This window comes from Lissotriton helveticus, chromosome 7 (genome assembly GCF_964261635.1).
Source record: "Lissotriton helveticus chromosome 7, aLisHel1.1, whole genome shotgun sequence".
NCBI classification, from domain to species: domain Eukaryota; kingdom Metazoa; phylum Chordata; class Amphibia; order Caudata; family Salamandridae; genus Lissotriton; species Lissotriton helveticus.
The window spans coordinates 388368965-388384495 of NC_136068.1; the positions used below are offsets into that span (position 1 = coordinate 388368965).

Consider the following 15531-nt stretch of genomic DNA (forward strand, 5'->3'; position numbering starts at 1 on the left):
CCAACCGGGCCAATTCACACTGGAGACTCCCGTTTATTTAAGCCAAAATGCTTTTATTTTACCAGCTTCCTGTCTAAAATATACCCTTGTTCAACATATGGCAAAAGGGAAAAAGCATTTCCCCGATTTTCTTTTTTAAAACTTCCCGGTTTTAAAATGTTGGCATGTAGGAAACTACGACTACTGATGTACCACATGGAAACTAAAATTAGTCCAAATTCGTGAGACTCCCCTCAAACTAGAGATATGTGTTCCCACAATCCCCCCTACACCTAGGATGGTGAACAAAATGATCTTGGTGGAAGCTAGAAAAGGTAAAGGCCTGGGTCCCTATAGAAAAAGTCAAAGTACATCGCGTTTTCACACCAATGAAGGTGCTGTTTGAAGAATACCCTAGTCATGACAGAAAACGGTTCCATAAAGCGCGAGGCAGTTGTGCTGTGATATAAACAAACACGCTGTAGTGTTATGAGAAGGTCCTTTGTCCAGTAGCTCCCAGGGCGGAAAGATATTTGCTGCCCTTGCTACTGCTGGTGAATAAAATGTGACAACAGATGCTTTTCACCGGCCAGACTCCCGCTGGTTACATCAGATCAGCAACTTGCTTCTCAACATGCATCTTCCCGGGTTCACCTGCTGGGTTAGGGAAGGGGTGTAGATGTGTGTCCACATCGGGTTAGAGATAGATGGGTGGGAACGGAAAGGTAAAGGGCCGATAGGGTACTAAAACAGTGAATGCAGGACAGCGACATCTCCCTTGCTCCCGTCCCCTCTGCCAGCTAGAAAAGATATTTGGCTGAGGGAGAAGAAATAAAGGGAGGTTTAGCAATGCTTAATTTGAGCCGGTGTTTTCCAGGGCTCGGCATCGTTGCAGCACTTATGACAAGTGCCACATGGTATCACTGTTTGTGAAATTTTGAGACAGAGAAAACAATAGTTGTTTATTAATTCGATATGCATTTAAATGACTAATCCTGCTGCCCAAGCCATTCTTATAGCTTTATGGGCCTGGAATTGTCACATTTTTAGGAGTGCGGTGGTTAGGAAATATTGTACTGTCACTGGCAGCGCTGAAAGGGGCAATGGGTGGTGCAGGCTGTGATGCCCTCCTGACGAGGGCTCTGGCACTTAGTTTTTTTTTTTTTTTTACAAATTAAGCACTGGAGGTTAAGGAGCGTTCCTGGCCCCGGAAATTATCCTAAGAGCGGCGTTGATTTCCCTGGGGCTGTGACGCACATTCCATAGGCACAACTTCAGAGAAAAGCAGCTTGTTCAGAAGAGGTAGTTGCGGCCCATACCGTGGGTGCTACCCGCGAGGGCCCTCACTGTACTCAGGCTTTGGGCATTAAAAGCTAATCTTTCTGACTTTGCCACTGCTTGCTTGATGTTGCGCTTAATGTATAAATCCTGCAGTTTCACAGTGCTGTAAATAACAGAGGGGCTTAAAATAATATATGGCCGAAGTTGCAACCACTGAGTGCAAACCTCTCGCTTCTAGGTCATTTGCCAGATGATATGACTCGGGCTCCTTTAAAATTTCCACACCAAGATTTACCGCTCCCTTGTGACCTGCAGCCGCCATTGGAGTGAAACCAGCTGCACCAACACCCTGCACCCCAGGGGCCCCAGGTGGGAGCGGCTCTGCCAGGCTTGTATGGCGCCACAAGCAGTTTTACTGAAGACGTGCCCCCCGCACAGGCTTCCTCGTGCAAGACAGTCTCACTTTCATAAGGGAAGGTTTAATCACCCCTGTGCCACTGAAGATGCATTGCTCAATAACATCTCCTTGAATGTGAGGCAGCACACTGGATTAATAGACCTGATGCCGACATCTGATTGCAGTCTTCGTGGTGCCAACTCAGACTTTCATCCTTCCAAGCAAAACAATACCTGTTCCATAAAGTTAAACAACGCTGATAAAAAAGCCAGTTTGAAGGTTGGTGGTGGGGGTAAGTGGGGGCGCATGTATGTCTAACGTTAACGCCATTCAAAGTTATTCAATTCAGGTTTTACTTGTTTAGTTCCGTTACCCAGCACTGCCCTGCTCTAAGTTTCGGCTCAGCCGCTCATCTTTTCTATGTCGATCACAAGAGTACCACGAAGCCCGGTGATAACAAGGATATTCCCTCTTGCCAGTAGATCAAAACAAGCCAGTTACAAGTCTGTGCTTCTACACGGAAAACACACCACAGAAGCCCTCGTTGCAATGTAAGTTGCCATAAAGCGTGGCGGTGCGCACTGTACCCGTGAAGCATGTCGTGGGTGGAATGGGTGAAAATCATCAAGAAAGGAGTGCTCACAGACGGAAATAAAACAGACCCAGTAACAACACAGTAAAGCGTCCAGTCCTCTTGGTAGGTTACTAAGAGAGACAAGACGCTACGAATGGGGGATTAACAAGCCCGTTACCTAATCACAAGCCCGCATTTACAAAGAACAGTGATATAAGCGAATCACAAATATGGGTGGGACTTCCACTCCACTTCTAAAACATACCCTACTGCAATATGCCTCGCAGAGCGAGAGGCGCATGCGCGCTACAATGCTAGGCTCGACCTAAAAAAGGATTTTTGTTTTGATATATACGATCGCTCGGACTGTCTATTGATATAAAACACAAAAGTAAAAGCGGATGAGGGGTCATATGCCCCTGTACAGTTATGTAACTCCTGAGCGGTTGTGTACTATATGAAATGTGAAAAACAATAAAGAAATTTAAACAAAAAAAATGAAGTCCTGTTTAGGACTAGAATGTGGGTACCCGACCTCGATTGTGGCAGCGCAGTGGCGGATGAAAAACCATTTGACATCAATGATCGTTTGGCTGTTTTACAGGAACTCAATAAATTCCGGGTATTACCAAGCAACGTCCAAGTAAATCGCACCGCCACTTGGAAAGTGAAAGCTGTACCGGCAAGACCTACCTGGATGCCAAAGATTGGGGACCTGGTCAGAGAAAATATTGTGGACAAAAATTAATTTGGGCTATCTTACAGAACGTCCGTACCTGTCCTGGCTGTCGAAGGAACAAGAACAGTACTTTTTCTGCCTCTTGCTGGCAAGAAAGAAAAGAGATTTGTATCCATTGATCTGCTCAAACCACACTATCGGGCCGATAATGAACAGCAGGCCACGTGGACTCCTGGGTAGCCGCGGATCTCCTCTCGAACCTTTCAGGAAAGTTCAGAAAGATTAATAACCTTTGGAGATTCTACTCAACAAAGTGAAGGAGTTACCAACAATGAAATGGAACTGGCCTGTTGAAACTGAACTGCAACAAATCACAAACATAACACATATCTCAATTCTGCCTAATAACGACATCTATGTGAAAATGTCTCGAAGAGAGTCATCTGCCAGCTCCACAAAACCTGCTGATCTACCAAAGATAGACAGAACAGAGTCTGGTTACTTCGTTGATTTTGATACTTTCTCTCTGGATCCAAGTGAACCCGAGTCACCGCCAGATCCGGTTTCACACAAACAACTTCGTGATTTCTACCTTAGGCTGAAAAAGACTTACTTTGTTTCTCCCTGGCTACAGTTCTGGCCTGCAATTGGTCTACTGTTCCTAGTCCTTTGGATAGGTGCAGTAACTGTCTTTTTCTTGCTCTTGAATGGACATTACCTCCCAGAACGCCCCATAGTACAACATATGAACTTTGTTGTGAAACCGCATGCATCATCACACCATGAACAAAGAGACCTGTCCTTAGTGAACATTACAGCAGCTCCGGTTCCAGAGGGAAAAGTTTGGGACAGGGTTTCCTATGATGTATACGATCCAACTGAACTTTTAAAAATACCACACCTGTTTGAAATTTCTTTAAATGGTATCATCTCCAGTAGTACTTTCTCGGACGATTGGGGCTTTGAACCTGTGAATAGTATGCTGCCTGATTTAGAACAATCCGCTGCATTTTTGAGTAATAAATTGTATGATGATACATCTGATTTTGACACCATGTATTGTTACCAACACTATCGTCATCGTTTGCACAAAGCAAGTTTCCCACGTAATGTTTTCACTTACCATCAATGGGAACACTGCCCAACACCACCGAAAGGTAGTTCACAAATGTTTGCACAGAAGTTTGTTTATTTTTCTGAGTTTAACACTTCACACCAGACATCTTATATTATAAGCTTGCACCTAAACCTGCAAGAAAAATATGCTCACAAACACGAAACAGATATGCTCTGCTTCCTTTATTTCCCAGCTGTCTTTACAGGGTTTCGACTTTTGGAGAAACACCATAGCACAAAATCTGTCTAGGGGACTAAAGATTGGCACGTTCAGGAAACTGAATCCTTAATTAGAGCATGCCTCATACCACAGCAAATAATCTTATCGAATGACTGACGCAGTTTAACAGATTTCCTGTCTTGGTCTAGCCAAGATCAAGGACCTGAACACACCTCGGTTTCCCTTGCTTTCACACTTTGAGGGTTGGCAAAATTATACACAACATAGTAAGGCTACATTAGATGACATTCTACATGATGGTTCGTACAATTCTACTGTCCCCAATTGGAAGGGATGGTTGATTTGGCGTATCAACACAGATAGGTGCCAGTCAAGATTCAGGGGTACCACTGAAGGGTTTAGTATCCATAGGCCTGACCAACACTCCGTACAGCGAGAACACTTGGGTGGTGACATCTTACACTGTTGGGAAGCTATGCCTAGAGTGGCTAAAGACCTCAACACGTCCTTACTCTCAGATGACATGTATCTTAAGGGTTTTTGTTAGGTCAGCAAAAGCTACGTCAGAAGCGCCTCCTTTATGCTATTTACAACGAGGTATGGAAAATATCTCAGCAAGAGGCTGTCGATTGATTGCTTGAAATTGACAGTGTTTACCTAGAAAAGGCTTTGGCAGTGGTTGACAATGGCATGACCACACTCACATCCAGGGTTTTTTCACTGGTCAACACTGTGTCTTCTGCAATAGATATAATAGAACAGGATTTGTATATTCTTCAACATGGGTAATCGCAATTGCGTTCCATTCTATTATTGAGCTGGACACTACACTCATTGCGCTCTGTTCAACGTGTCCTCGCGGTATATCCACAGTACGTCTCTGTTTTCTGCAAACAATCTAACAGAAAGACAGACAACAATGGCACGAGGGGATGCAAAATATACAATGCTGCACATTGAAAAATTGACCAATTCTTTTTTACTGTGGCTGAGTCACCCTCCACAGAATGGTTAATCTATGGCTACATTACACTGCTAGTCATAACATTCCAATTTCAATACTGTCTACAGTATCACCAGGTAGGCAGATATAAAGTGATGAAGAGGGCTACATACATGAATCTTGGGAATTACTGTACAAATTTAGATGCAGCAATGGGGACACTGAAGTATATCTTAGCGGTTTGCACTGTGAGGCTTCTTTAAGTTGGTCTCTAATTTGTCCGGATATTTAGCTTCACAGAGCCTGTAATGCTTCGGTTGCAAACCTATTGTGTCACTTAAAAGGATCATCATTTGCAGCGATTTATCCGCTGCTCAAACTGCTCTCGAATGGGAGTTTTTTAATGTTGAATGATCAAGGTTGTTGGGGATGCTGCCAGGCATCGCATATCTGGGGGAAACACCTGTTACGATAGCAGCGCGATGCAGTACTTTCGTTGTAACGCGACTATTTCATCGCGGATGGCTGCACACCGCATGCTAGCGCGCCGCATGCTAAGACGTATGACATGGGCCATTACATCGCCAGTGATGACATTGCATCGTGATGGGGAAATTAAGAAACTGAAAATGAAACAGAAATTGTGACGTGCGATATAATATTCACCATGACCTGCGAGGACAGTGTGAAACGATATAATATTCACCATGACCTGCGAGGACCAGAAACGATAATATTCACCATGACCTGCGAGGACAGTGTGAAACGATATAATATTCACCATGACCTGCGAGGACCAAAAACGATATTCACCACACGGAAATTAAGATGATGTAATGGGAAAAATGGGAAATTGTGACGTGCGAGTCACAGTGTGAAACGATATAATATTCACCATGACCTGCGTTGACCAGAAACGATATTCACCACACGGAAATTAAAGATGATGTAATGGGAAAAATGTAAAATTAAACAAAAATTGCTCTAAACTGTTACGTGACGTGCGAGTCTCAGTGTGAAACCATATAATATTCACCATGACCTGCGAGGACCAGACACGATATTCACCACACGGAAATTAAGATGATGTAATGCGAAAAATTACAAAAATTGCTCTAAACTGTGACGTGCGAGTCATGTTCACCATGTAATTGTAAAATCGCTCACAAAATATCTTAATTGAGCTGCGTGCGAGGCCCCCAAATATATATACGCTTAAAAATGTTAATGTGTTTTGTTGACACTACGCTCACCTAATATATTAATGTTATGGGAAACGATCACAAACTCGAAACTGCGTGCGAGGCCCCCAAATACTACAAAAGATTCACGACCACATAGCTGAAACTATGTGGTCTGAGGCCAAGCGCTGCCGACTTTGGTGCTGGGAACTAAGGTTCGAGCCTCCTGTCACGTCTCCCAAAACAAACGCTCACCTAATATATTAATGTTATGGGAAACGATCATAAAATATATAAATGTTGCTAAACTGCGTGCGAGAACCCCAAATATACACTTACTAAATTTTAAGTGTTTTTGTAACACTTACTACTTTTTATGTGGAGGGATGGGTGGGTGGATGGATGGGTGATGAATGGATGGGTGGATGGATGGGTGGATGGGTGGGTGGATGGGTGGGTGGATGGGTGGGTGGATGCGTGGGTGGGTGGGTGGGTTGGGTGGGTGGGAAGGTGGATGCGTGGGTGGGTGGGTGGATGCGTGGGTAGGTGGATGAGTGGGTCGATGGGTGGATGGGTGGGTGGATGCGTGGGTGGGTGGATGCGTGGGTGGATGGGTGGATGCGTGGGTGGATGGGTGGATGCGTGGGTGGATGGGTGGGTGGATGCGTGGGTGGATGCGTGGGTGGATGGGTGGGTGGATGGGTGGGTGGATGGATGCGTGGGTGGGTGGATGCGTGGGTGGGTGGATGCGTGGGTGGGTGGATGCGTGGGTGGGTGGATGCGTGGGTGGGTGGATGCGTGGGTGGGTGGATGGGTGGATGGGTATCCAACGCTTTCCCTACTGTTGACCTCTCTGGAGTGGGAATAGTAATTTTTACCCCTACGCTATCCAACGCTTTCCCTACTGTTGCACTCATTCGAGTGGGAATAGTAATTTTTACCCCTACGCTATCCAACGCTTTCCCTACAGCAATAATTTAGGCTGTGATGGTGTACAATAGTATGTGTGCCTAATTCTTATGTTGTGCCACGTGGGTATTGATATAGTATCTTATGCAGTCTGGAAAATGACACCATTTGGTGTACTTGTCATTAATGACTCTTTAACCAGTGGGTCAAGGAAGGATGTCAATAAATACTTCCTATTTTCTTTTATGTTTATGACGTAAGGCTATCTATTCGGTTTTGTTCTCCAAGGTGTTTTGCAACTTTCCAAATTCTTTTGACAAATTGGTCAATTCAAGATTCTAGCGCAGAAGACGTATCTTTTAATTCTGCTTGGTGCAGTGGTGAATAGGCCAAATACAGCTGTTGCTGGCGGGGAGGAGCTACGCTAGCAAACAAGATGGCCGCATAAGCTCCCGGCTCCGCTGTCCTCCGCCGCTTGCCATAATATCCTGTCATCTATCCTGATTTTGCACCCGACCCCCGTGTGGCTGAAGATGTGTGGATCCTGACGGTGGCCTCTGGTAATTTCTGCGGGCTCGAACGGTGGAGTTATACCGTACTTCATTTTTCAGCCTAACCCAGAGTGTAAGCCGGGGCCTCGAGTGTTGACCCAGCCGGGTCTCAAGTGAACAACATCGGCCGTGGGACTCAGGCGGAGTCCGGTCTTCCGGAGTGGAAGTTTTTTTATCGCTCACACCGATGGCGGTCAATCGGTCTGATTGGCGCTGAAGGGAAGGCGAGCAATTGCGACCCGGCCGGGGGTGGGAGCCCTCTTCCCGTAGACCTTGCGGCCCCGGGTCTGTCGGGCTGGGCTCCCCGCTCACCGCTGCCGCGCAACGTCGCTTGATGATCGGTCGCCTCCCGTGGCCGTCCGCTCCACTCTGGTTGATTTCCTGGAGTATCCGGTCCTCCGGGAATACAAATCCTGATCGTGATAGAGCGCGCGGAGATGGATCGGGCGGAGAGTGCGTTGTCACTAAGAAGTGTAATGGCCGCCATCGGGACGCTCCATGGACAATTGGGCTCCATAATCCACAAACTGGACATGGTGGCCGAAATTGCAAGACCGAGACCGGACTCCAACCATTTGCCAGTCCCGTCACAAGCCGAATTTCCCACCGCACGAAGCTTCACTGATGATAATGGCCCCGTGCAGACATTCGAACTGGAGCCCCTGAACGACGATCGAGTAACGGCCTGCGAGCAGGAGAACTCTCCTAGTTCCTTAATCCCGACGCCAGCGCTGCTTGTGATGGACACTGTTTACTGGTCTACCAATTTCTCCATCTCCCACCGTGTTGCTTCTTTGTGCTCTACTAAGGACTACTTTCAAGACTTATTACCGGTGGGGGACCACTCCAGTAAAATTGCTGCATCGCGGGATGTCATTTCTTTTAACTGTCTCTCCTGTGCTTCTGTGACTTTTCTTAGCTATGCTGATTCTCCTGTCTGCGCAGTGGTTTTATTAGTGGGTGTTCGTATGAAGGATCGTAAGGGACAGGGATGAGCGCGATACTCTGGGTTCGATTTTTAGGCTTTCATGGTCACGGGATTCTACTGTCTTTGCCGAAGCGGGGGTTGGGTGGTCGTAACGGCTTCCCCTACTAGTCTGCCAGTACTTCTATTTCACGCAATTCTTGCCTGTAGGGGTCGCTGCATTGGGCGAGGGGGGGGGGGGGCCGGGAGCGTGAACTGTATTCCTCCTCCATTTCCATGTTTGGTACTTAGTTAGTTGGGGCGACAGGCACACTGCTAGTTGGGGTGGGGTGGAAGCCTTATGCAGAGGTGCAGGGAGGGGGGGTTGGGTGTGTGTTGTATTGTCCTAGATAGTGTTTTTTGTTCTTATCTCCTGTTTCACTTGTATGCTACTCATGACAATATCCTTACCTGGTCGGCGTGGGATCGGGGTGCTGACGCCATTTTAAGTTTCTCGTAATGTTACGCCTCTAATAGCTGCCGATGGATGATGCTCGAAGTTTCTCTCTTCACTTTAATTGTTGCCCCTGATGATGACTTTCTTCGTTCGTTGTTAGAATCCTGTGTATTTCGTGTCGCATTGATTGCATGTCTGGATGGCTCGAATTATGGATTGTCATGTATCGTCAGGTCCCGTATTATTCGCTTTGTGTACCATCTAAGTCACATTGACCCCCGACCCATGCCCCGCAAAATGTTTTGTATGAGAGTTGCTCATTTCATGAGATATGCGTCCACGTTTACTGTATGCGATTTTATTTTTCAATAAAAAGAATTAAAAAAAATAAAAATTCAGCTGTTGCCTCGGATACCTTCATTAGGCGGTGCTTTGAAGTGGAATAAAACAATCTTGGGGGGAGGGGGGCGTTGGAATGGCCAAAGGTGTGTCCAAAGGTTCTTTCAAATAGGTGTGATCTTTGTAAGTAGGAGCCATCCCTCAACCAAGTGCCTCTGGAAAACTGCTCCTCACAAATTGAATCCAGCATGCTGCCTGATACGCTGGAAGGCGCAAGAACACAGCCAGCAAATAAACGCAAGGCAGAACGAAATTCGGGCCACGGATCAGAGGGGAACAGCGGCCTTCAACTTTTAGAGAATGTTTCAGATTTACATTTTGGTCGTTCCTTTTCATGCTCGGCCACAGTCCTGCCACAGAGAGTTGGAGGAGAAACCACACACATATATATATTTCCATTAATCGTCTCCCTCTCAGACCTGACAATGCTGATCAGGAAACAATTCTTGCTCTGAGCTCAGTTAGAGGTATATCTACAGAGCCCAGAAACGATTTGTTTAATCACCCTCTGAAAATTCTGCCAGTGCTCAGACCTGGCAGGGCCCGCCACACTTAAAGACCTGCCATTAGGCTTCATAGAGATACTAAGCAATCTCTCCGAAATCAACAGTGACTGTATCAAGATGCCGTTTTCTGCGCTGAGCCAGTGTAGAAGGGATCTGTGCTCTTCTTTTTGTCGTCTCGAGCGCGTAGATTAACTCGATTTATTACGGAGTTAATTCATGTTTTGCTGACAGCGAAGCTCAGAAACACAATGCAGTAACTGCTTCTCTGTGATTCCGTGCTCTGGTGTCAGAATAACATGCATTAATCGGAGAGATTTCGAATTAATGAACTCCTTCGAGATGCCGAAAAAAATCACACATCCCTTCTGCCCTGGCGAAGTGCAGAAAGCGCATGATTATGCGGCCTCTGCTGCAGTTACTTGATGTGAGAGGAATATTAATAAAAAAACACATTTGAGTGCATCGTACAAAACCCTCCTGAAGTCTTTCATAACTCACACGAAATGAAACCAGGACCCAGGGGGCTAGGGCTTAGAGGCAGGTTCACGCAAGCGATATCAAACACTGCGTTGTTTTGCCATGCGACTTGGTGTACTGCGGGGTAATGTACGGGCCAATAGAAAGCAACGGAATCACGTTGCAACAGATAGCGAGGTAAAAACAGACGATGTCATGGTCTGTGCGATGTAATAGATGCGGGGAAAAAGCGCGCGATCTCAATGTGCGCGATGTAACGTCATACATCCCCATCTGGTCACAGTAAGTTCCAGGGTTACTTGTTGCATGCAAGTATTGTTTCCACCGACCCACACAGTAAGGGAGGCGCCGCTATGGCCTTCCTTGAATGTTTCCCTTATATGGTTTGATTCTCTGAGCAGACTGAAAGCCATGCTGTTACAGAAGGATGTGGCTTAGCCTGAGAGACTTTTGATCTCCAGGTTGCAAGGTCTTCGGCTGAGATACAGACAATAGTCCGAACGAACGTCCCGCTCCATTTTGGGGAAATGGTACATCGTATCTTTAACATGTCTGATACAAGTGGGATTGGGCACCTATTTAAGAACATAGGTTCTGGACTATTGAGCACCTTTCAGACAATTTTCGGAGTTATCCCATCATTTATACACTCCGTATTGGGAAGTGTTTTTAGAGGGCTTTCAGTGGTCCTACTCCTTGTAGTGGGTATCCTGGTTTTAATTTTCATGCTACGCAATGGACATTCCAGCTTCCAAGGAGATGGAAAAAGCACTTCTGGTGCGACATTGCCGTGAACACATGGTACTCCATCTGGAAACTCCTGGGCTTCAGGAGCTAGGCAAGCATTGGTTCCTATTGTTCAGATCAGTCTGGGTAGACTGCATCTTGCCTGTGCTCCAATGCCTATTCTGCGGTTACGAATGCGTGTTGGACATATGTCTAGCCCTTCTATCGGCTGCGCCACGGGACGTAGATGTACTACTGGACCCCTTAAAGGCCCAAGTCTTACAGTGTCCTTAGCGTATTCCCATGTTGATGTTGGCATTCTTAGAACCACCACAGAATGCTTCTGCTCCTGTCCGAATGGACACCGGCTCTGCAACAGGTTCACAGGTGTCTGGAGTGCTTCCTCAACAGCTGCTGTGGGAACTGGAGAAGATCATCTTTGCTCCACTGACCTGATCTAAGATGTGTTAAAGGGACAGTCATCTGCTAAGGCAAACAACAGCGATGCTGCGTCTCCCACACAATACACATGAGCATTTGACTCTCTGTGCAATGAGAACAATGCGGCATTTTCCAAAACAAGCCAAATTGGAATTCGGAAACAGCATTTTGTTTTATTTTACTCTCCTTGCTCGAACTGAGCACCATGGGTTTCGATGTGCTCAGTTGGTCTAAACAGTATATTGACTATATAGATTACTTATCGACCATATTAAACTTTGTACATCGTTTTTTCTGTTTACCGTGTTTTTTTACATGTTTTTAACAATGTTTTTATGCTCATAGACAGGCATATATTACCATTAGTTTATCGTCCTTCGGATGAGTAGTGGGTGCTATTAGCCTCAATGTACCTCAATATAGGCCTAGGTAGTTGTACGACCTTTGAGCTACATTTGTCCTACGTTTCTCTACATAACGGCTGTGGCGCTGACCTTTGCCCAGTTACGTGCCGAATAAATGTTGTGTCGTTTTCTTTGAAAACTAGTCTCAATTATTATTCATGAGGATTCTTGGTATCACACAGCAGGATTACCATCTTCTGTAAAATAACTCTGTAAAAAAGTAACTGCTAGTGTCATCCTTGGACGACAGACCCACAGCGCCATTTCACATCTAGGTCGAACCCCTGAGGGTACCTTTCGGGTCTATAAGCACCACATCTTAGCTGGGCAAACCAGAGGAGAAGCTTCCATGCTGACACGAGGTGCTGAATTCCCTCAAGCAAAAGCGCCAGCACGCAGTGGTCTGACATCCCTTGCAGAGTGTCCAACTTGAGATCAAGAAGGGGTCCTTAGTTCTTTCCCATTAGGTAAAGGAGTTGGCTCTTTCCAAGGGGATTCTTGGTTTCACACCTACATACATGCTAGGTACTTAGCTAGGGTTTGCATCTTAGGAGTATGCTTCATTACTGCCATATATCTATATGCCTGCATATATTCACTATTTTAGCACCATGGAAGAATTCTACCTTTTATTTACTCTGTTGGTCCTCGGAATTGTATATACGGTTGTTGCAGCACATGTATTTTATATTAGAATTATGCTGGTTCAATAAATGCTTATTAAATACGCCCCCGTTGTTTATTCTGTGTCTTTCTCTGAGACCAAGTGAGCACAACAGACTAAGTGAAAAGTAGTACACTGTTCCTACGATCCTGAAGGATCAAGGGTTGTCATGTTGGATAGTTGACAGAAACTATTCGCTCCTTGGTAAGGGTTGGGGGCTTATAGAGCCACTGTGAGCAGCTGGTCTAAAGGCTAACACATCCTTTGGGGAGTGTCTGGAATCAGTCTGGACACCTATCCCTCAGTTTATGTTGTCTAAACGCACAGATACTATTTAGATTTATAGGAACAAAACAATACAGAGGACTCACCAAGAGCTAGGTAGTTCACTACTTAGCATCCTCCAACTGTACTTACAGAGTCCCAAGAATAACATGACCTACTGACATTTCAAATGAAAGAACACCTTCCAGGCTGAGCAGTAACAGACATTTAAGACACACAACAAACTAAGATACAACCCAGCAATACTGCTGCAATGTGTTTAAATGAAATGCATGAGTTCTGTCACACTTCTAATTTGGATGCTTAGGTGTTTGACAGTTATTTTGTTGGGGCTTAGTCGTATCCTACGCTCTGCATGACATCTAATAGAAATATGTGAATGTAGACAGCTGACAATACTTAAGGGTGTTCTAAAATGACAATAATAATGTAACCCCTTGGATGCAGGTTTATTTCCCGAGCTGTGCGGGAGAAATAAATGGCCGGCAGGATTCGGACGGCTCCCGGCCATTGTGCGCACACGCCCACCGTGACACATGACGGCCGAGAGCCGTCATGAGCATACAAGGGGTTAAACATAACACAATCTGTAATCATGTGACTTTCTTATTATTTATTATATTTTAGATTGGGGGGTATTTTGACCTTTAAAAAGTCTAAAAAGGCTTAAATGAGGCTCTAAATGTACACAACATGGGTGTAATGCTGGTTTACCCAGCACTGAAAACTTATTGTCTATTGCAGGCTTCTCCAACACGTAGCTCGAGAGCTGCCTGGAAGTAGCTCTACTATGTGTAGCCCAGCCCCTAAATTAGAAGCTGCTGCTTGGTTCAATATATGTATTTCAGTATTAAAAAGGGTATTTTTCCAATATGAAAACGTGTACATCTTTAGAACTCATAAGCTGATAATAAATCATGCAATAATACTAATGTTAGTACCTAGGTGCCAGCAGCATTGCTGCTACAGCTGTCATGTATCACCAACGTAGAAGCATTCCAAATTAAATGGAACTGAAATGATCACTGCTGGTAATAACTCATGGGATGGCGAATAATGTAATCTTGTTTTACATGTTCACTATTACAGCATTAATAATATTAGTAGCTCAAGATGATTTACATTGAACTGAAGTAACGTTTTACAGAAAAGGTAGGAGACCCCTTGGTCATATGTCAGCCCGAATATAGGTAGGTACACCTGCTGGCCACATATACAGACGCCATGCTACGCCAACTATCCAAACTACAGAAAAGCAAGAGGCAGTTGGTACGCATTACTAGTCTGTCACTGAGCAAACCGTTAAGTTGAACAAGCGTTAATGCGCCTACTTCCCCAATTCGCCGCCCTCAGCACGTAAATTTTTCTCTCTTTCACTTACTCGCTACTCTCGTTACTGCTCCCCTCACCGAGCTGACGGGAGCTCGAAGGCGCCCGCAAAAGAGCACAGCACAGCCTGCTGTTTGCCGGAGCATGGTATTGACCTTAGATGATGAACAGCGCACTTACGCAAGCAACGCAGCACGAGTACTTCGTGGGACAAAACATAGGAAGCGGCGACAGAGACGTAGGACAACAATTTGGTCTGCCTTCAAGAGTCTTTACCGCATAAATACTAAACGCATATGTGCTTTTTCTCGCGGCCATATTAAGTGTGAATAAAGTGTAGGTATTATTTCTGTCACGCACCCAAGTTGCAACGAAGCCTGATGCAAAGAGTCCTAGTTTTGCAGCGGGTCCTCTCGGACTATCCATCTGTTCAGCGATAGGAAATAAAAAAAAAAAAATGAGCAACGGGGAATTCGACGTCGGAACAAGTCTGATTTCGTAATCATGACAGGCACTTTAGTATGGCCACCAAAGTGGAATCTTTTTCAGCAGTCCATAATTTCTCAACTACAGACATAAATGCCAGTTTGTTTACTAATTTATGTATGACATTTCAGTTGTTTCAAGTACGAATGGTTGACCTTTTGCTGCCAAATGTGTGATCGTTTCTTGGGAGTAAACCGAAGTCCATGTAAAGAGATACATTTAAGAAAATACCCCTTTTTGAGGAATGAGAAGCTCTCAAATGGCATTGTCGTGACAGAGAGGGCACGAATGTTTCAAAATTCGCGTTTAAAATCTAACTAATTCAGTAAGTGCCTCTCGTACCTCATGTTTTCAGGTCTCGCTATAGCTATCGCGTAAGCGATGCTTTGCGAGAATTAAGTAAGGGGCTTTTTAAAATGCTCCTAAAGGCTGCAGGCGGATCGGGTACAGTGCATTGTAATAATGTAAAAGACGCACGCTTTATGTGCTTTTAAGAACTTTATTCCGGAGCGCCGGGGCTTAGGCTGTTCCTAGCGGTCGGCGCCAGGCAAACAATATGGCCACCTTCCGCTTCCTGTTCTACACTTCCTGTTCCTGTGTAGGAACACTAGAACGCTACCACATATCTCCCCCCTTTATGCACAACAACAAATTTACAAAAG

The 15531-nt window shown here is 45.3% G+C and overlaps 1 protein-coding gene across 2 annotated transcripts in view; it reads right to left on the reverse strand.

Moving 5' to 3' along the window:
• Positions 1 to 14641, reverse strand: part of NFS1 (NFS1 cysteine desulfurase) — a 658188-nt gene extending 643547 nt beyond the window's left edge. The window contains exon 1 of one of the 2 annotated variants that reach the window (XM_078652222.1): positions 14436 to 14641. In XM_078652222.1, coding sequence (XP_078508348.1) covers positions 14436 to 14529 — 94 coding nt within the window. In that variant the 5' untranslated portion in view covers positions 14530 to 14641. The remainder of the gene's footprint in view (positions 1 to 14435) is intronic. The other variant, XM_078652223.1, reaches the window with a different exon arrangement.
• Between the last annotated feature and the right edge of the window lie 890 nt (positions 14642 to 15531).